This window comes from Carcharhinus amblyrhynchos, chromosome 4 (assembly GCF_965287045.1).
Source record: "Carcharhinus amblyrhynchos chromosome 4, sCarAmb.v2.hapA, whole genome shotgun sequence".
NCBI lineage: Eukaryota > Metazoa > Chordata > Chondrichthyes > Carcharhiniformes > Carcharhinidae > Carcharhinus > Carcharhinus amblyrhynchos.
In genome coordinates this window covers 103,043,343-103,064,860 of record NC_137327.1, presented here as the reverse complement: position 1 = coordinate 103,064,860, position 21,518 = coordinate 103,043,343, and the positions used below count along the sequence as shown (strand labels likewise).

The 21,518-nt window shown below is 39.3% G+C and overlaps 1 protein-coding gene across 4 annotated transcripts in view; it reads right to left on the bottom strand.

Moving 5' to 3' along the window:
* Window positions 1-323: 323 nt before the first annotated feature.
* dacha (dachshund a) overlaps window positions 324-21,518 on the bottom strand; it is a 375,878-nt gene continuing 354,683 nt past the window's right edge. For all 4 annotated transcript variants that reach the window (XM_080187709.1, XM_080187712.1, XM_080187710.1 and 1 more), the window contains one exon: window positions 324-1,520. In XM_080187709.1, coding sequence (XP_080043835.1) covers window positions 1,486-1,520 — 35 coding nt within the window. In that variant the 3' untranslated portion in view covers window positions 324-1,485. The remainder of the gene's footprint in view (window positions 1,521-21,518) is intronic.

The following is a 21,518-nucleotide window of genomic DNA, read 5'->3' as shown; positions in this document are numbered from 1 at the left end:
TCTCACATGTAGCTCCCACTTGCACCCATTTGTTCGAATTGGTAAAATGAATACTGCCTCCATAAATAGTATGCCGATTCTATGTGCAAAACGTGTCTCTGCCAGCCCTGTGAAATGTTCTCAATTAAATCTGTCCCATTTCTGTGATATTCTTAACATCTTCTATCACAAAATTCCATCCCCACTCTTGAAGCAAAGGAATGGGGGCCGGGGGGTGGGGCGTTCTTAAGTGTGTGATAGAGGGTGTAATTCAGCTGTCCCTCTGACTGAGTACATGTCCATAAATCATTAATAAAGCAAAAATATAAATGATCTACATTATCCAACAGAAGACTCTTAATTTACTTCCAGTTATTTACAATTCATTTCTTCACTTAAAGTGATGATTACATTGGGGAATGTTCCTGTTTGGAACAGAGTGCAGACATAAGCCATTTGCCACTGAGGTTTTTATACAGTGCTGCATTAAGTGTTTAAGTTGCTTGTGTAAGCTTTCTTTAACAATGCCTGCACATGATATGCAGGGAGTTTGTGGCATTTTTATTTCACTACAAGGCTATAAACTTAATAATTAACATCAGCACCATTTTACTGTCAAGCTGAACAGCAGGGGACAATGTTTTGTGAACAGCTTTGCAAAGACAAAAGACAAACTGAAAGTTCTATTAACATTGTATCTTTACTAGTTAACATTCCTTTCTCTGATCAGAGGTTGAAGTTTCAACTAAATATTCTGAACAAAAGTATGGTAGCATATACGAGCAACTAGCCATTTAAAAAGGTTTCATTTCCTAACATTCTACTGCATAAATTTCACTTCCTTCCCCCGATATTTGAGCAGAGTGTAAAAGATGTTAATGACAAATCAATGCGTCTCTTGAAGATGGATCACAAAACCCAAGGACGTCATAATTCAGCAAAACAGTTGTTGCTTTCTCCCTTTCTTCTTTCAAAGGTCCTTTTGAAATCGACCAGTTTTAACAGGGAAAGCTTTAATAGTTAGTCTTTTTTTTGTTGTTGTTGCAGGATTCCTTGAGCCATTACAAAGTCCTTCAGTTTTCTCTGGGCTAATTGTACTTAAGAGCTTTGAATCAAGCTTGTGCTGTAAATTCACCAATCCGTGAAGTCACTTCAGTTTAAGTTGGCCACCTGTGTGTTTTAAAATAGCATGACACACTACTTTTCAACCAACCAGCATGTCTCTTGCTATGTACACAGTCTGGCGCAGCTAACCTGTTACAAAAACATCGCTGCGTTTTGGCAATATTACCTGCAGCACAGATGACACTACAGCACAAATCCATCATACTGGGTGCAGTTACTTTTTTTTTCCCTTTTTTAAATTATGAGTCCTGTAGAGTAGACAAATGGGTCAACTGAGGCTGCATTGAAGGAAAGTGGCTTGAAGTACATGCTGTACCAAGCCATGGATTTGTTGGAGTGTGGAAATGTTGTCAGTACGTGGGTCCGTTTGATAATTCTCCCTCAGTACAGGATGGATGCTTTCATGTATGTTCTATCTGCAAGAGAACGAAAACCATTAGTGGACATCAGGAGAGTAATTTAAATTCAAGATTGGATGTGGGAGCACGGAGGGGGGGCGGGGAGGGGGGGGGGTGTCAGAAGTCTGATGACAACAGGAATAGGACAATGATGGAATGAGAAGTCAGCCATTTAGTCTTTCACTTCATCTAAGTTTTGTTTCACTGCCCAAACTGACCATTTCCTTCGCTAGAAGAATGAATCTTCTCTCAATTTAATCCACTTCCCTTTTAAATATTTAGATCATGGCTGAGCAACTAAATCCAATCGATAAGTGAATGGTTTGCCACACGGTGGAGTCAAAATCATAAGCAATATTACAACTGGATGCTGTAATGGATGAGTTGCATTACTGGAGGACATCACTTTCATCCTTGTTGTGTTTTGGCTTGGGGCTCCAACCAGATGAAAATTCCTAGTTTTTTTGACTGTTGTGACTCTAAATATGGATCCACAGAGGTTCTGATGGAAAATCAGCGATCTGAAACATGTCTCCACAGATCCTGCCTGAGTATTTTCAGCATTTTCTGTTTTTATTTAACACTTTTTCACTGGTTTGTATAGCTGCATGCAATGCGTTACACTTCATTCTGATTACTCTAGCTTTATTCAAGGAAATTGATAACTGTTTTCTTTTTGCACTGCATTCAGCTGCATCATTTGGATACATCCCAGATTTGGGTTAAATTAAGTCTGGTGCCCAATGTGCTAACAGTTACCTTCGTAGTATTAGAGTAAATTTATGTGCTCATGTCTTTATATAGATCAGGTTATCACCAAGGCAAATGGCAGGATTTTCAGGCCCTTCCCACTGGTGCGATCTTCCAGTCCTACCAGAGTTGACCCGCGCTGCAGGTTCCCCAGTGGCAGGTTGGGCAGACCATGTAAATTGCCATTGACTTCGGCAGGACCAGAAGCTCCTACCAGCGACCAACTTCAAGCTGCCATTGGAGGGGCTGGAAAATTCCAACCAGACTCCCAACCTATTATCAATTTTTTTTTAAGTAAATGTTGCCATTTTTAAATTTTGGGTAGAGTGAACATCTTTCAAAAACCTTCTCCAGATCTATCTTCTTGAATATACCTTCAGTTTTTTTTTGCTTCCCCCATCTAATCCATTACTACCTACTGCTGTTTGTTTGATATCCTGTGTAATACCATCATTCTTCTCTGAGGAGGTACTAACTACATTAGCTTGCTGATATCTATCTTCTTTACTATCAGATTTGCCTTTAGCGGTCAGCTCCCTTATTAGTCTGTTCTCCAGGGTCCATTTTCCCCTTCCCGCTGTTCCCACCTTCACTGCTGCCTTCATAATTGGATCTCACTGTCAAACTGGCAATAATTGCTAAGTTTCACTGAATCTCTGGCAATTTACCTGCATGCCAGAATGATCAATTATTTGAGTTATTTTGGAGGAGGAGGGCATTCTTGCTTCTTGCCAACTACATCCAGGCCAATCACTTAATTACAGCATTCTTTATTTTTCCACTTTCCCGTTTCCCTCCCCCAAAAATTTATATTTTCTGGGCTGAATTTCTCCCTTTTGGTCTTATTATATTTGTTTTTTGGGTACAAAATGCATGAGTGGTTTCCTCTCTTTTACTGCAGTGTTTCTCCTAAGTCTACAACACTAACAAACATTTTTCAGTGGTGGTTTAACTACTGCGCAGAGATAGGGTGATGTCTATCAGTAGGCTAATCCGATAGGAGGCCTGATTAGTCATTATGCTCAGTCCATGGTGTCTGCATTATTTTGAAGTGGTGAAATGTTTGGATGGACAGCAGTCATGTAAAAAGTGCTCAGCCGCCACCTCTACATTGCAGAAGAGTGCCATTTTTTTCATTAGCGTTACAAGTAGGTTTATGTTCGCACTGCAATGAAATTACTGTGAAAATCCCTTAGTCGCCACACTCTGGCATCCGTTCGGGTACACTAAGGGACAACTTGGCGTGGCCAATCCTCCTAACTAGCATGTATTTTTGGACTGTGGCAGGAAACTGGAGCATCCGGTGGAAACCCGTGCAGACACTGCACAGACAGTGACCCCCAAACTGGGAACTGAACCCAGGTCCCTGACACTGAGGCAGCAGTGCAAACCACTGTGCCACCATGCCACCCTAGCTTTACTGCAATGAAAGACGTATGCAAAAGGGCAATTACATACAATGCTTTTGATGGAAGTTGAAACTGTAAAAAAAACAAATTGTAGAGTTATTAAGAAACTGCCATATGACAACCTTGGCTAGGCATGATGAACAATCTCCCCCTCCCCCCATTCTGTCCCCACTGGGGAACTCTTGAGAATCCAGAGGTCCAGATCCCTGTTTAGAAGCTCATAGTGTAAATTCAGTAATAAGCAGATACACATTTCCTTTGTGCAATGTCTGATTGCAACTTATTATAGAACTTGTAAATGCAAAGGCAGGTTAACTTAACAAGTACAACAGTTCTTTTGTACAGTTTAGTGAAGTTACAATTATCATTTCATACTGTCTTTCAGCACAACTTTACAGTAAATAAAACCATAGCAAGCTGGACAGAACCATGATCCAATCTTAATTCTAAAGCCACTGTTCAGTACATTAAGAACAGGAAAAAGCTAATTAGTAACTGAGCACTTTCTGCATTTACAGTGTTTTAGAGCTTACAATGTGATCTAATAAATGGGCAGGAAGGATATAAACTAGAATAGCAACCAGGAAAAATACGGAATGGTAATTCTCCGGATTGTGACTGAGCTGGGGGAATTTGATGACGACTAAACTTCATTGATACTTTATAAGTAGAAGGCATTGTCATGACATCACCTTGGACATGCAGCAGATTAATTCACTCTGTGAACCCTACCATGTAAGAAAATATTCCCTTAGGTGTAAGACATGGGTAAAACTTTTGTTTTTGAGTAAGCCTTTAGTCCCAAGAGCTGCACAGGAAGAATACTGTAAATGTACAAACCACATTTGGAATCCCAGGGCTATTCCTGCATCTCCAGTCAACCTCCTCTTTTATGCATCTCACCACCCCCATCCCTCCTGCCACCGCCACCCCCCCTTTTACCTCCCCACTCAACCTGGAGAAACCTGTTTACTTCTGAAATCACAGCAGAAAATTTCTGCACTAAAGATGTTCAAGCAACACATTCCTCACACCTCTCTGGGCTCCGGCTCAAGTCATGGCAGGAGCGGATGCTCTACCCCTCCAGCTGTATGTGTGAACACTGACAAACCTTGTCAGTTCTAGGTCTGTTTGTGCATTGCAATGCAGCAAGACCTCCAACTCTGCTGATTTTAAAAGAAGATCAAAGTCATCTTGTTGTTCTAGTTGCATGTATTCATTGTTCATGATTAATTTTGGAAATTTCTTAGTGCTGTCTGTGTGTCCACTAATATTTTTATATATAGATATATGCTTAAAGTATTATGCATTTCCAATAAGCACAAGTCCCTTACTGTATGCAGTAAAAGCATGCTAAACCTAAAACTGGGTAAAGGTTGTTCATCCATGTACTAAGTATGTTAATTGATTTTAAGGAGAGTTAACATCACACCAGCGCTTCAGCTGTATTGCTGCTGACTCCACAATCACAGTAAAAGAACTCTCCAGAGATGACCCAAATAGAAAAGCAGGAGTCTTTCCAGCAGCCCTCAGAAAAGTAGCAGCAGCTAATCTCTGAGACAATCGCAGGAGATTTCATAAAAAAATTATTAAACAAAAGACACATTGTCCATGTGATGCCAAAATTTCCCACAATTGTCTAGAAGAAGAAAGGTATCATATAAGGCTAAATGTTTTGAACAATGATAATGATCCATTACTGCATTGGAATCCATTATATAATGAGAATTTGCAATATGTTTAACTCATCATTCATCACTGCAAATCTAGAACTGGCTTGAGTTTGTACCTCTTTTGCCTATGTGGGAATTTACAAATATTTATGTCTGCAATTTGTGCTAGTTAATATCAATTTTGTTATTTGGATAGTCTGTCTCCAATAGTGACCACTTATCTATTTCATTTAAATGCTATTCCATTTCTGTGTTTTTTTTTTAATGTGTGGATTTTCTCTTCTGGGAGTGATAAATGTCCTCTGTGCCATGATTTTTAAAGGTTGGATCTGGTAATCATTCATCCAATAAAGGGGATCAGAGACCAATGAGAATCCACTTGATAGCTCTGGAAACATAGAAATGCATAATCTCTGAGGGTAGTTGTCAAGGAAAGAAGGGGGAATCTGTTGCCCAAAATATGAGATACTCTGTGCATTCCTTTTTGTTATGAACAGTGTCTTGGAGCAGTTTACACTTGGGATAGTTTGATTAGTAAAAGTACCCTCCCTGCCCCCACTGAATTTGTGTGAGATGAATGAGATTCTTAAAGCAACATTGGAAGTTTCAGGAAAAGTGTCCAAAATCACAGGGCAGCTTTTAATGGGTAACAGCTGATTTCAAGTTTGCCACCTCCATAATCCTGCAGATGTTTGCTTTGGTATTGTACACATGCCAAAAAACCAAATCAGAAAGATATTCTGACCAGAAGCTGAGTATAATTTCTTATGATTTAGACTGTATCGTTGGTTTCTTTCCCCCCTGTAGACTCTTAGAAAAAAAAACAGCCAGTAATTAGAGATAGTGAAGTATCTCAATTGAAAATAGTTAACTTCTGATGAGAAGTTTGCCTCTCGTTGCATTTCTTTCAAAATCGTTAGATGAATGCTTTAAAAATGCATCAGTCCATTGGCCAAATAACTTTCTTCTGAGAAACGTTACTCAGAGCAATCAGCCGAAAGCATCCGATCCTCTGAAAAAACTTTCTAAATGAATTCACTTGATTTGACCTGTCAATCAACCAATGTTGTATTTGTTCAAAATTCCCAAAGCCTTATTCATATCACTTGATGTGTATTACAGCAGTATAATTTTTATTAATTTTGTATTGTTTCCCTGCAACAATTTTCCTGTCCCACGAATGTTAACTGATTGCTGGGTTAGGTGGGGGCAGCAGAGGAAGAATCACTGACTAGAGATCAGGGCCACACTTTTATAACGGTGGGAATCGGAAGATGGGACGAATCCCACTCTCATCTCAAGACTGCTAGCAGCTGGAATATTGACGATGTTCTGAAGAGGGAGTGGACAGGTTAATACACCCACCTCTGTTCCCAAAAAGCCTTGGCCTGATGCTTTGAAGACATTTAGTGACTCGCCAATATACAATTAAATCTTCTGACCACTTTACAACTCCCCTTCTCCTTCACACCTCCTCTCACTCATTCTCCGCTCTATGAACAGATCTCTCAAGACCTCTCGTACCAATACTCCCACTGTCCCTTTTGCTCATGGGCTTCAACCTGCAAACCTCTTGTGTGATACTTGTGTTGCTTTACCTCATCAAAAATGTAGTTAAACACAATTTGTCTCTGTAACATTCATGCTGACCTTTTACAAGTCAATCCATGTTCATTTGATTATTTCATTTTGTGCTGATTGACTAACCTGCACTCGCTGCATCTATCCTCAATGTCTTTTTTTGAAAAACAATGATGATGTTTGAGTGCTTCCTGACTGCTGTGTTCACACAGAATAATATCCTCAAGACCTTGCTTATTCACAAACAATCACCAGACAACAACCAAATCGTGACTTGCGCTGCTTTTTTGGTATGCAGCTGACAAAGATACCGATATCTCACTTTCAAAGCATGCTGAACGAGATTGGAGCAAGAATGTGACTTCATTTTATACCTTTGGTAACTACAAATAGCATTGAAATGAGGCGTTGGTTATTAACTAGGGCCATTGCACTAACATTTAACTGCTGTACAACAACACTCACCAAGCATTGTTGGCTCATCCAAACTTTGTAACAATCTCCCAAAATGCATCACATTTCACAGATTTGTCAATGTAACAATGGAACAGAGATTCTGGTTCTCTTTACATTTTCGCTTGAGAAGTTCTTGTACCAGATGTGAACGCCACGTTAAATTCTGGGATCAGCTTTTCTCCTCACTTTTCCTTCATAATAGGAAAGGCCACAATGCATAAAAAAAGCTATAAAAGTTATCTGGCCAATCAATTCTGCCCCATCCGGACACAAAACAAGAACACTGCGTAACACCAGAAAATTAATGAAATACCAATGAATATTTTGCAAATCATTATTTTAATTGCCAGCAGGAAAGTTCACAATTGAGCCCTCTAATGGTCAACAGTCGCCAACTTTTGAGGATAGGGAGTTAGAGCAAATAGATTTACTAGGATGCTACCAGGTCTTGATGGTGTGAGTTCTAAGGAGAGGCTGGATACACTGAGCACCATTCTCTCTGCATCTGTACTTAGAGATTCAAAGGCTATGTAAATTATTTTTGCTTCTATCACAGTGTTCAGAATGTTATCTTGAATCCATAAGTTTTTATGGTACAAGTTTTCCTAACATGACAAAGATAAAACTAGTAACAAGAGTTCAGTGATTTGCGTGAGTGTGATTCTGAATGGTTTTCTGTGGGGAGATCTCGTACAAGTTTCTTGCACAGGGATTATTAATGACTGGCTGAAGTTGTTCCACCATGCTTCCCTGTGCCTCAACCAGTTTGTCCAAAGTCTCACAAGGTGGCTGCAGGTCTGATCCTGGTCATTGGTGATCTGGGCTGGACAACTGGGGAACGGCAATGAGCTTCCACAGTATTGGATCAGGATGGTGAAAACTAGTCAATAGCTTCTGTTCACTGCTAGCAACATTTACATTGATGCCCACATAGTCATTACTATGCTGATGGCCACCATCAAGGTTCAAATAGAAAATTGATGTCTGATGATTTACCCGAGGATGCTTTTACCACTGGAACTACAGCAAAGAATGGACAGTTTTCAAGAGAGAAGGGAAAAAAAAGTTGCAACAAAAGAAATGCTGTTCATTACAATTACTAGCCACACTTTCTGATGCCATTTTTGCATAGCAGAGAAACAACATCTAAAGTTTGTATTAGGTAATTCAACTTTCCACATCTGTGGGCAGGATTTTCCAATCACACTTGCCCCAAGGCCAGAAAATCCCACCTGAGGTCAATGGACCTTTGCGTGGTCCATGTCCCGCCCGCTATGATTCCCCTGGTGGGTGGGACAGGAAAATTCTGCCCATCTTGAACATATTTGGTTTGGCAAATCAGGCATGCCTTGCTGCACAGTCCATTAATTTGAACTGTTGACTCCGGAGTCCATGTATTCTTAAGAGTTTCATCAGCTGAGCACCATTCTCTCTGCATCTGTACTTAGTCAATAAAATAATGTTCAGCACTTTTTATTTGCTACTCTGCGTACAAATTAATTTAGGAAACTGTGTTGATATAATGTGTGGCTGGGGATTTTGAAGCAGCTTTTAGCTCTGTTTGTGAAATGGAGTCAGTCCCAACTAAGGTAATCAAAATTAATGAAATCAGTCGTCAGTGCCAGCCCAGCAGAATTCTGAAGTTTGACACAGAGTAAAGAGAAATAATTAGATTTCACTGGTATAATGGATAAATAGTAGGAGGCCATTAAGGGGAAACATTCTGTGGTCAGCCACTGTCAGTACTGTTATATACAGCCTAAAAAGCTGCAACTGCGTTTGAAAACAGATTCTGCAACACTCAGCAGAATACAAGGGGGCACTGATAATTTGAAATGACTTTGTATCTTGTAGATGGAAAAACATTCTTCCAGACCTATCACATCAGATTAAGCACTTTGCTGTGGAGATCCTTGAAATTTCATAAATTCCATTTTTTTTACTCCTGCTTGGTAAACCCTGGTTTATTTATTTCTGACCTTATTTCCCTCTTGCGGACGTCCTTCAGCTAAAGAGGTAGCACAAGCGTGGCTGGAACACTCAATACTGTCCAGCTATGTTCTAGCTACCTGTGTGGCTGTTTTGTTTCCATATAGGATAAGTAACTGAAGCCTAATTGCCCTTTTGGGTGGATTTTTTAAAGATCCAATAACTATTTCAAAAAGGAAGAACTCTTCTGAGTCCTGGCTGATATCCATTCCTCTCTGGTCATGTACCTTCCTGCTGCATACAGGATCTAGCCACAGTGATTACACTTGCGAACTACATCATTTGGCGATAACATTTTTTTGCAATGTTGTGGAATAGGGAAAAGCGCTCTCAGAATGCGAGTACATCCTTTTCCTTTATTTTACTGGAACTCAAATCCTTCAAGAATTACATCTCCTATAATTTCTTGTGTCTTAGTCCTACCAAAATAAAGAACAACATCTGGCAACATTTGATTTGTCTTCTGGGCAACTGTCCTTTTAAGTAAAGTTTATTTATTAATGTCATAAGTAGGCTTACATTAACACTGCAGTGAAGTTACTGTGTGAAAATCCCCTAGTTGCCACACTTTGGCACCTGATCAGGTACTTTGAGGGTCAGCATGACAGCTCAGTAATCAGCACTGCTGCTTCACAGCTCCAGGGACCTGAGTTCAATTCCCAGCTTGGGTCACTGTCTGTGTGGAGTTTGCACATTCTCCTCATGTCTGTGTGTGTTTCCTCTGGGTGCTCTGGTTTCCTTCCACAGTCCAAAGATATGCGGGTTAGATTGATTGGCCAAGCTAAAATTGCCCCTTAAGTGTCTTAAGATGCGTACGTTAGTGGGATTAGCGGATAAATATGTACGTATATGGGGATACGGCCTGGGTGGGATTGTGGTCAGTGCAGGTTCGATGAGCCAGATGGCCTTTTCTGCACTGTAGGGTTTCTATGATTCTGTGAATTCAGCATGCACCTAACCAGCATGTCTTTCGGACTGTGGGAGGAAACTGGAGCACCTGGAGGAACCCACTGCTGTGAGGCAGCAGTGCTAACCACTGTGTATTCTCCCATGTAATCTGAAAGAGCCCCAACTTTAGATTGAAAATTTTACCACATCCTGACCCTTTTCTTTCCTAAGAGTCTCCATTTCTTGAATTATCCAGGCCATGGTTATGTAAAGATGTTTGTACAAAGCCACAGAGTTAAGTATGTTTCCCTCTTTCTCTTCTTTTCTCTCTCGTCACCATTCTGATAATGGGTAGAGATGAGAAATGGTTTCTAGCTGTTTTTGCATCTCAAATTTTTTCTCCTTTCCATTGTTTTTATCAATACTTTCCTTTCCTTAACTCCTTGCCCCCAAATGAGCTTTTGATGCTTACTTCCCAATTTTAACTTTGAACATAAGAAATCAGAGTAGCAGAAGACCAGTCACAATAACCTCCCAACATCGGAGCTTGCTCCATCATTCAAAATGACCGTGGCTTCATCTCCCTTTCCTGTCTCCCCTAAAACCTCTTGCAGATCAAAAATCTGTCTAACTCAACTTCAATGTATAACCCAGCCTCCACTGCTCTTTGCAGTAGAGAAGTTCAGAGATCCATGATTGGTTTTAAACTATTCATACTTTTGCATATTTTGTACAACTGTGAAAGTATTGTCCTTGAGTATAGTGGGGACATTTTTAATATGTCCAGCACCGTTGGATTTATAATTGTTTAACTGTCCTGTTCACTGATGTAATAATTACACTGTGCATAACATCACATAACATATGCTGTCATTCCAGAACAATGTGTGCTTTGGTTGCTTATCACAATGTAGACTTTTTTCGTCTGCCATGGGAATCGTAGCAGGTGGAACATGAACCATGCAAAGGTCCACTGACCTCAAGCAGGATTTTCTGGTTATGGGGCAAGCACAACCAGAAAATCCCACCCTACATATCAGCTATATGAATTATATCTTGTATTATTAAATGTGCAACTCCATGTTCATATGTTACGTGGAACTGAAATCAAAATGCACTGAAATGCAACTGGAATATTGATCACACTTTTCTGACTATCCATCTCCATAAACCTAAACCTTGATATTTCCTCTCTCATAAAAGCTATATCAGGTACTGTTATAATCTCCAGAGAGCATCCTTTATTTGGCACAGTCCCATATTGAGATTTGAACAAAATGCCTCCCAGATGATATTAACCTTTATACCACTAGCCTTTTTATCTATGGAGTTAATAAATTGAACAGGATTTTCGGGTGTGAAGAATATATAAAAAATATTATGGAACTAGCACGGGCACTGTGGGCAGGAATACAGGATACAGGTCTCCAACAGCCATTGGGGTCTTTTAATAATTGAGGAAAGCTGATTGAATAGTCCACATTTTTAAAAAAATTGCTGAAAAATTAATTGCAGCACATTAGCCGGCCAGAAGCAGTTTTAAACACAGGTTTTGAATGTTACTGTAGACTTCAAGTTGGCTGTGATTCTGGTATTTCAAGACCATTTCTTCAAGGTGGTCTTGCTACAAATCTGTGCCGCTTTGTCTAGTAAGACTATATTGCATATGTGTTAATATGGGTGCAGCATATCTTGAGCAGTCTTTTACAGAAGTTCAGGTTAATTTGTATTCTGTAAAACCTGAGAACACGCCATCTCCTTTGCATTTGTCAATATTTTAATGTAATTCTTTTAATCTCTTGAATTTGCTACAACTTCAATTTAATTGACTTTAAAGTGATAGTCAGCAATGTTCTACATAACAGCCCTGACACAGTTGAATTCTTGGAGACCACAATAATTCATCATCTAGTTCAAGATTTCACTACAAAAAGGTTTCAGTTTAGCCATTCAAGGTATTATGTCTTCTGGTTCCCATAAACTAGAAGTAATCCAAAATGCTGATGTTTCATTGAATGTATTTCTTTCAGTTGTCCACGTGGCTGGTGGGCTGATTCATTGTTACTTGGCATATGACTACAGTGCAGCAGCAAATGTGGCACCAGGATATAAATTCACGTAATATATAGTTCCTAGTTCTTTTACAAATAATATAACATAAGCATTTAAGCTTGATTTTGGGAATTAATAAATCCTATGAAAAATGTAATCGACTTTCTCAGTTCTGAAAATATTTAGTCAAACTCCAAATATTATCCCCCAAGTCTTTGACACAAAGTCCTTTAATTTTGGAAAGTGTGCATAAATAGAAACTGTTTTAAGGTGTTCAATTTTGAGTAATTACAAGTTCCAAATATTTTGTGGCCTATTTAAAGTAGGTATAATCTATTTGTTTTAATTTGTGGTTATGTGTTACAAGCTGCTACAGCAGAAACACTGGTTTACATTAATAGCAGGTTTAAAAATGACTGAAGGCAATGTTATCTTTTGAGTGTTTGATACACTTGTATCCAATTTCTCCATGCTATTTTAACTAGCTACAACTCGTTTAAATTGATAGTCACGTGTGAAGAACAATAGTGTGGGTTTGTAATTTTCAGACTACCGCCTGCCTCCATTGCAGCTCGGAATCTCTCCCCAACTTTTATCATTCTACCTGTATAGGTAAACCAGCATTCCCTAAACCGGGATTGAGAATTTAAGTCATGCATTAAACTGAAGTAGTAACGTATTCTCGTATGCTGTATTCTTGCATGGAAGTTATGCCCACAGTCCAGATTGCCTTGGCATTTTGCTTTGCCTGTCATATAAATGGTCAGGTTGGAGGTGTGACAGAGTTGCTGTAATAGCAAAGTAAACCAGCAGATAAACAGAACTTAAACTTTTTCCAAAAAGCAAGATAACAAAAGTGATCAAATTCTTGTATAATGGCTCCACAAATTTCAAGTTATGCCATTATAACCTGGAAATACAGTTGAAAGAGTTGAACCAGGACATGCCAAAAGCTGGCTGCATTTATCCCTGGCGAAGAATTCCAACTACAGCTGTCGAATAATCAGACCAATGGGAAATGCTTGAATGCCATCCATGTTAATGAACACTGGCCACTGTTTGTTGCCCACATAGTTTAAAATAATGACCATCTGCTTTCTCAGAAATTCTGATCCACCACTGCTACCTCAATGGGTAAGCTTCAGAAAGCGTAGGGGAATGACGCCAATCTCCTCCAGAAGTTAGAGCAGGAGACCGGAAGAGCCCTGTGGAATTTTTACCCTAGCCCCTCTTATCTGATTATTAATTAACTGCATTTATTATTGTCACATGTATTGGTATACAGTAAAATGTATTGTTTCTTGCAATGCTTTACAAAGCATACTTTTCATAGAGAAGGAAAGGAGAGAGTGCAGAATGTCGTATTACAGTCATTGCTAGGATATAGAGAAAGATCAGCTTAGTGTAATAAGAGGTAGGTCAATTCAAAAGTCTAATTGGAGCAAGAAAGAAGCTGTTCCTGAGTCGCTTGGTATGTGACCTCATACTTTTGTACCTTTTTCCCAATGGATGAAAGTGGAAGAGAGTATGTCTGGGGTGCGTATGGTCCTAAATTATGCTGGCTACTTTTTCAAGGCAGCGGGAGGTGTAGACAGAGTTAATTCTGTAGTTTATTGCGATCATGGGCAGAGCAGGAACAATACTAAACTCTGATACAACCAGAAAAGATACTTTCTGTGTGCATCTGTAAAAGTTGGTGAGAGTCGTAGCAGACATGCCAGATTTCCTTAGTCTTCTGAGAAAGTAGAGGCACGTTTTTACATTTGCTTTCTCAAACAATTTCAACACAGCTCAAATTCACAGGGGATGCGGTGGGCCAATCAAAGTCCATTCAGTTCGGCAGGACCAGGTGATCCTGGTAGTGGGCAAGGCCAGAAAATACTGCCAATTGTTCTGGATCAGGGTGAGTTGTACTGCCAGCTTCCCTATTGTATTGGTCGGTGCCTCTGTTTTACGGGATATTTCTGAATCATTGGCTCAGAACCTCTGTGGAGTGGCAGTCACTGTCAAATTGACACTCTGCTCCTTTTTACTTCGCTGGATGTGGCGCTGCACTTTTCTCACCCAGAAATCTAACCCATGCCTGGTGGCAACAGTTCTGGAGTCCTTCCAGTACAGTACAGACTCATCGAGGGATGTGAAACCACCTCTCTTTTTACAGAACTAGCTGCTGTAAGCCAATGCCAGCCACTTTGACAGGACAGCAAATAAATATATTAAGTAAATGGGTGGGGAGGCAGTGGCATAGTTAGTTAAGGGGGACAAGGGGTGAGAGGTGTCAAGAGGATAGTTGGGGTGGGGAGGGGAGTATTAGAGGGAAGGGTGGAGTGCAGTATTATAGTTACCCAGGTGTTAGAAGTAATTGTAATCCTTCTAATTTACTATTCTGCTAAGGGAGAATCACATTTTGGATGGTTCCAGGTGCAGGGCAATTCTCGTCAGAAGTTCAAACTTCCAGAGCAATTCCCCATGCAATCCTTGCCTGGGAACGACTGGGGGGTTTCCCGTGCCTCTTCTGGCATCATCTGTCAAATTTCCTCTGTCAATTCTCCAGTGTAATGTCATCCTTTCTGTGGTGACCTGCACTTTATTGTAGTTAATTAGTTGCTGCAACTAGTTTTAGACAGTTTGAGCAGAATCTCCTGGCTCCTGTCCTTTACACCTCAAGAAATTAACCTTGCATATCTATCCATAAAGTAGATAGCTACCTTATCTGTCTAAGGTATACCTTATTTACCTGCCCTAATATCTTTCAGGATCTGTGGACATGATCACCAGATCCCTGTTGCCCTATACTACTCAAATTTATTATGCATTACCTTGTGTTATTTTATTTTCCCAAATGCATTATTTCTCAATTCTCTGGGTTGAATTTCATTTGCCACTTTCTGCTCATCTGAGCCGTCCTTTTTGATACCTCCCGAATACGAACCACTGCAGGATGTCACTGGAAGCAGCCTTCCAGTCACACACAACATGCAGTGACCACGGCCCGTGGGTTGCTCCCTGCCACAGAACCAACTCTGGATCTGATCTTGCCACTTTCCTTGGACCCCATGGGCTTTTGTTCTTTTAACCAGACTGCCATGAGGGACGTGGTTAAAAGCCTTCAAAAAATCCATCTAGAGAACATCATATGCACTATCACCTTCAGCCCCTTGTCACCTCCTCAGAATAGTTCAATCACCTTCATCAGAAACAACTTTTAAAGAACACATCCATTTTGAATGTTCGGTCTTTCTAACTGATGATTTATATTATTCCTCAGATTTTTTTCAATAAAACGCCCAATGCCAAGGTTAGGCTGACTGGCCTATAATTACTTGGTCATTTTCTTTCTCCCCTTTTAAACAATGGTCCAATCTTAGCAATCTACCAGTCCTCCAACACCAAGTAACCAGCAAACATTGGAAAATTGGAGTCAGATTCTATTATTTCTTCGCTTACTTCTCTGAGAAGTCTTGTGCTGATCTCCATGGGGGAGCTAGATACCGAAAATAACCGTATTTCACAAAGCACCCCTAAAGAAGAAATGATCAACCTTTTGGATCTTTGACTTTAAATTAAGTACATTCTGATTCATGTTAAACAGGAATTAACCAGCAAATAATTTAAATGCAATGGTAAATTTAACTTTAAATTGTCATACAGCAAAGATGCATCTTGTATATGAACATTCACATCACTCCCGGCACACATGCAGCATTGTGTAGCAGCAGAGTCGGTCAGGAATCCTATCCAGTAACCTTAGAGTTTCATGGGTATGATTGTCATCAGCAAGGCATGTTTCTATGAATCCTCTCCCTTGGGTCATAATAATCCTAATACTGCAGTTTTGAGGAGTGCCTTTTCAACCAAATAAACAATAACACCCCAGTTCGTGATTGGTCTCTGCCGCAAAATGCTCAGCTCTCTGGTACCTCCCAATCTATTCACAAAGTCTTCAAGGTCTCACACATTGCCTCCAACAGCTTCTGTCTCCTTTATTGCCAAACAGAAAAATGGACCTCTTCCTGAGAGAGATTTGTTTCTTCTCATAATAATTTAGCATGCTCCCCTTTCCTGTCTTGTTTGCTTTCTGGAGAATCTCCTTCTGTGTGCTGATTGCCTTCACCCACCTGTTCTCCTTTGTGTTTGCCAGACACATGGCTTTTGGTCTTAACTTCCTTCTTGTTCGCATTGTTTCCAGGTCAAGGGTTGCCAGATCACATTGCTTATTATCCAAAACAAGTATGATCCCTTTACAATTGATGCAAATTTTAAAAATTATTTTACAAACATTCTTAAAAACAATTACAGATTCTACAGACATGAAAAAAAATTACAAATTTTCCTTATTGTACTGCTTCAGAAACAAAAGTTGTGACAATCTGTGGTATATTTGAGCCTGGCCTGGCAATTTATCTCCTTTCAAAGATTTTAAACACCTTGCTATTTCCACTCTCAACATATTAATCTTATCCAATATTTCAGTCCTCTCCATCCACAATGTCTGTATTATTGCCCTCTGCAGACAGATGCAAAGTATCCATTAATAACATGCCCGTATTTTCAACCTCTCCACATTTGTGGTCTCTAATCAGCTTTATTCTATCCTTGGTTAATCTCTTGCTCTTTACATATTTATAAAGCATCTTTGTATTATCTTTCATTACATGCTGATTTTGTTTTCATGCATCACTTTGCTTTCCTAATTCCTGTTTTAAATTTCACCCTTACACTTTCAAATCAACTAGGCTTTTTGCAGTATTTGGCCTCCATCTAACATAATCTTCACCTTTTCCTCCCACTTCTTATCCTGTATGTTGACATTCAGGAGGGGACTGCAGATGAGTGGCCTCCAGGATAGAGGCTCAGACAGGCAACTATACTTCCAGCCTTGGGCTGAGTCCAAAAATCACTTGCTCCAATGATTTTGTATCCAAAGGGTGCATTTATCCACGGAGTAGTGAAGGACAGAGCAGCAGAGCAAAATGTACCCATTTACCAAAACCAGTGAGCATTATATTAATTAGCATGTTGCGAGGAGGAGGAGAAATCTTTGTTCGTTACCCCCAGGATAAGCCCAGTAGGCAGGGAAATGCATTTAAAGCAATCACAAGGGCAGTCATGGCCTTTGTAACCTCCCCCTGTCCAGTATGATTAATAGTGGACCTGTAGCTGTCTGATCACTGACTCTTCAATGCTCATCACCTTTTCCCAACAATAATAATAATGATATGTAGAAATGTTTTGTGTGCATTCAGTGTGCAAGTTTCAGTTTGATGTGCATGAGACAGTTTGTCACAAGCCTTCATTCCATCCATCTACAAACTTGTCTGAGGCTCACTTCTAGACATCCATTAAGCATTCTGTAATTATCTACGAAAGTGCCTATAAATATAGGAATGTGTTTGTGGGTGCAAAAACACACAAAAAAAGGATTTCTAATGAGGTAACTCTAAAAGCAACATATCCTTGCAAAAATAGTTTCTTGATTTCACCCAAAACTAAACACTTACTGAAATCAATTCTGCGTGGGTTCTCAAAATGGCCTTTTACTATTAGCATCAGAAATCACTGATTTGCCGATGTCCTTCTGAGAGATGACAAGGACCGAAAATACAGGATAAGTCATACTAGCACATTCGGAATGCACTCAGCTAAGTACAAGGGCATACTGGAGGTACTTTGGAAAGGTGTTGCATTTCGCATAACTGAAGACCATCAATCTCAGGCCAGGGGATGGGGGTGCTCTGGACTGTAAGTATTATGAAGCACTGATTTTTAAAAAGACAAGTGTGTGGATTTCAAGAACAAAACGTGGTCAGTTTATTTAATATGTGTCCCTTCTTATTTTGTCTAGTCATTTGAGTGCCTTAGTCGGTTAACGTATAGAATCATGATTTCTGATATCTTGATGCAAATGAAGATGTAACTAATGCCCCAGAATGTTTGTTTAATACATCAATAATGTTTGTTTAATACATATTCAAAAAAAATCTTGCAAACAGGGTAAAAAGATTGTTACCTCACTCATTTTCTAAAGTTTCGGATAACATTTCTATGAATTGCATACCTCATAAATTGTATACCCTGTCACTTTAATCTAAACTGTGATGCTTAATTTTGCATACAACGGTCAGATTTGCCCACATTATTCTAAACAATCTTTCACTTGTCATTCAAACAACTAGGCTGTATTTGAAATGGATCTTGAAGTGCAGGCTAACCGCTGAGAACTTCTCAGTTCATGAGTGACAAAAGGGCATTTCACACTCCTGAAAGAGCCCCTATATGTAATTCATCTCTGCTAGTGTGATGCCCTCTATATCCCACTACAGTCACTAACCATGTTGCTATGGGGATGCCAAAGGAACAGTTTGAATGTGCAAATGTTTTATTGCAGTTCAAGGATTCCAGTGTCCCGAGCAGGACTTGCTCACAAACAATGCCTACTTTTCCATTAATGTTTAACATACTTGTAAATGCTTCTATGTTGTACAATTCACTCATTCAACTAAATCATAGTTTACTGATTCCGGTCCTGTCAATTCATATGAAGTTCCTTCCCATTTTGAAACAATAAATGGCCTTCTGAAGGAGTGTTAGCTGCTGTGACTAACAATAAAATGAGACAATTACATTTGTATTCTACATTTTTCTTGTTTGTGTAACCTGAAGCACTAAAAGTTGATGTTTTTGACCCATCTGTGGGATATTCTAAGTTGGCCCTGTGAATTCTACCACAAAAATGTCTTGTCGAGCTCCATTCCAGTGATCGAAGAGTCCTTGCTTTTGCTGCATTGTTCAACTCTCTCTCCTAATGATTACATATGTTAATCAGCTCATATCACACATTGTGCCTGATTAATCAATTACTAGCCCTGTGATCTCGTAGGTTTCTCTGATGGCATTTTTGGAAGAAAACATGTTAATCAGTATGGCTAAATTAATATAAAAATGCCGAGGTTGAAAGAAGGTATAAAATAGTGAAATGGGTTCTTGCAGTTTCATGGCTGATTGCTGGGGGTGCTATTTGGTGATTTTTGTTATCATGGTTTTCCACATCCTGATGTGGAGATACCGGCATTGAACTGGGGTAAAGACAGTAAGAAATCTCACAACACCAGGTTAAAATCCAACAGGTTTATTTGGTAGCAAAAGCCACTCGCTTTTGGAGCGCTGCCTCTTTGTCAGGTAAGTGGGCGTGTCATTGTGCCAATGAGATGTTAATTTAAGTAACTTCTGAGAAGCACTACATGGAAATTGTAATGTCTCTCTAGATCTAACAAAGTTTTCCACAAGTGTTCATTTTTTTCTCATGGAAATTAGTGTAAAGATGGATTACTGAAGTCCAAACTATGCAGTACTAAATTGAAGCTCTGGCTTTTTTTTATTTCCATGTCTGAAAGAAAGCCTGGCAATAAAAAATTTTAAAATTGAGTGAAATAGCAACCCTGGCCACTTCCACTCGGGATAGAGGAGCAAGAGATGGAAACTGATTTTTGTTTCTTGGTTGTTTTACATATAATTTTTTAAATAAAGTTTTCATGAAACTCTTCACCTTCAACAAAAGAAATGTATCTCGTGATGAACAGAGTTTTGTTCCTTAAAATATCGTTCCACAAATTGTCCTTCCACAAAAAATACACACAGTCAATAACAATTCTGAAGTATTTTGCCTGATTACACGTTTTTTTTAATCCTGTATGCCTTCTTCCTCACCCCTGCAAGTAAAAAGAAACTGTACTTGTCACTCCATCCCTGCCCAGTGACACAATGATCAGATAACTAACCACTGCAGGTTACAATCCTTGCTAGATGACTACAGTTACCAAGAACTCTAAATGGGCAGCATGATTTACTGTAAACCTGTGCACCAAGTGCCACCATCCTTCTGATCACACACACATCATGCTTCAGTTGTTTGCAGTCATGTATCTCCAACCTAGTTGGCACTCAGTTCTGGATATGTGATGCATGTTTATATACCTGGCCTCCAGATAATTCCTTCTTGCAATTTCAAAACTGAGTTTCATCAGCTATCTGATGGCTATCTGGCCCTGTACAGGGCAGACATTACTTGAACGTCAACCAACTTGTTCTGGCCATCCAAATCCCTTCTTTACAAATGGAACCATCTCGAGTAAGACATTCGCCTAAATTTCTATCCCCCACGTGAATCATAGCAAATGGAATGGATAATTTGATAGACCGGCAAAAAGTCCGTTAACTTTGGGGAACTAGAAAATCCTGCTCACTGAATAAAATCAGTGCCTCTTTTCTCATTGAGAAAGAGAGACATTTGGTTAGATTCTTTACTTGTGTGTGGTATTTTATGCATGGAATCTTTATGGAGCAATTGCAGTTCAACAAATATTATCACAGAATAGAAAATAAACAAGAGTAAAAATTCAAACACAAACTTCTCAATAGACGAGACTTACTGCTACAGTGAGAGCTTTTACATAAACACAATGGGTCAGCGAAGAGGTTAGTCAAGATTTCCATTATTGTGACATTTCAAGTGGTTTATTTTAGCAATGTCATTAAATATTTAATTTCGAGATTTGCTAAAGGAGAATCTAATAATTTCACCAAATTATTGTACAGCATAGTCCACCAGAAAATATACAAGTTACTAAAACCATTAAGACAGATTCACTGAATATCTTTCAATGTTCCAAATTTGACAAGGTTAGAAATAGAACAGTTTTGTTTGGATTAGTAGATTGAGAAATTTAGAGATGAATTGTTGGTTTCTTCTCCTGGAGTTTCCCTTCCAGTTTTAACAAGTGAATTTATGGGAGGAAAAGTTATTGAGAACAATATAGGAAAGACAAACAAACAAACAAAGGAAGCCTTGGAAAGGAAGAAGCAGCCCACAATCAAAACTTGCGTGTTTATCACATATCACTTGTAATGAGACACAAATCTGGGTTCAACATGTGCACATAGATTTTTCCTGTGGGAAAGTACAAACAAGCAAACATAATAATTTCCAAGACGGAATCTTGGATATGGACAGTGAAACGCTGCCGCATGTCACCTGCATTTGGTGGGATTTTGAATCACTTGTATGTTCTCTTTAGTTAACACATTCTATATATTTTTGTACAAATGATTTGGTGACCATTTGAAATGATAAAGATAGCGAAATGGCTTCTACTAAAAATAGCAGTTTACACGGTAAGGAGGAATCACTGTCCCATCACCTCAGTAGTGGTCGGCATTTG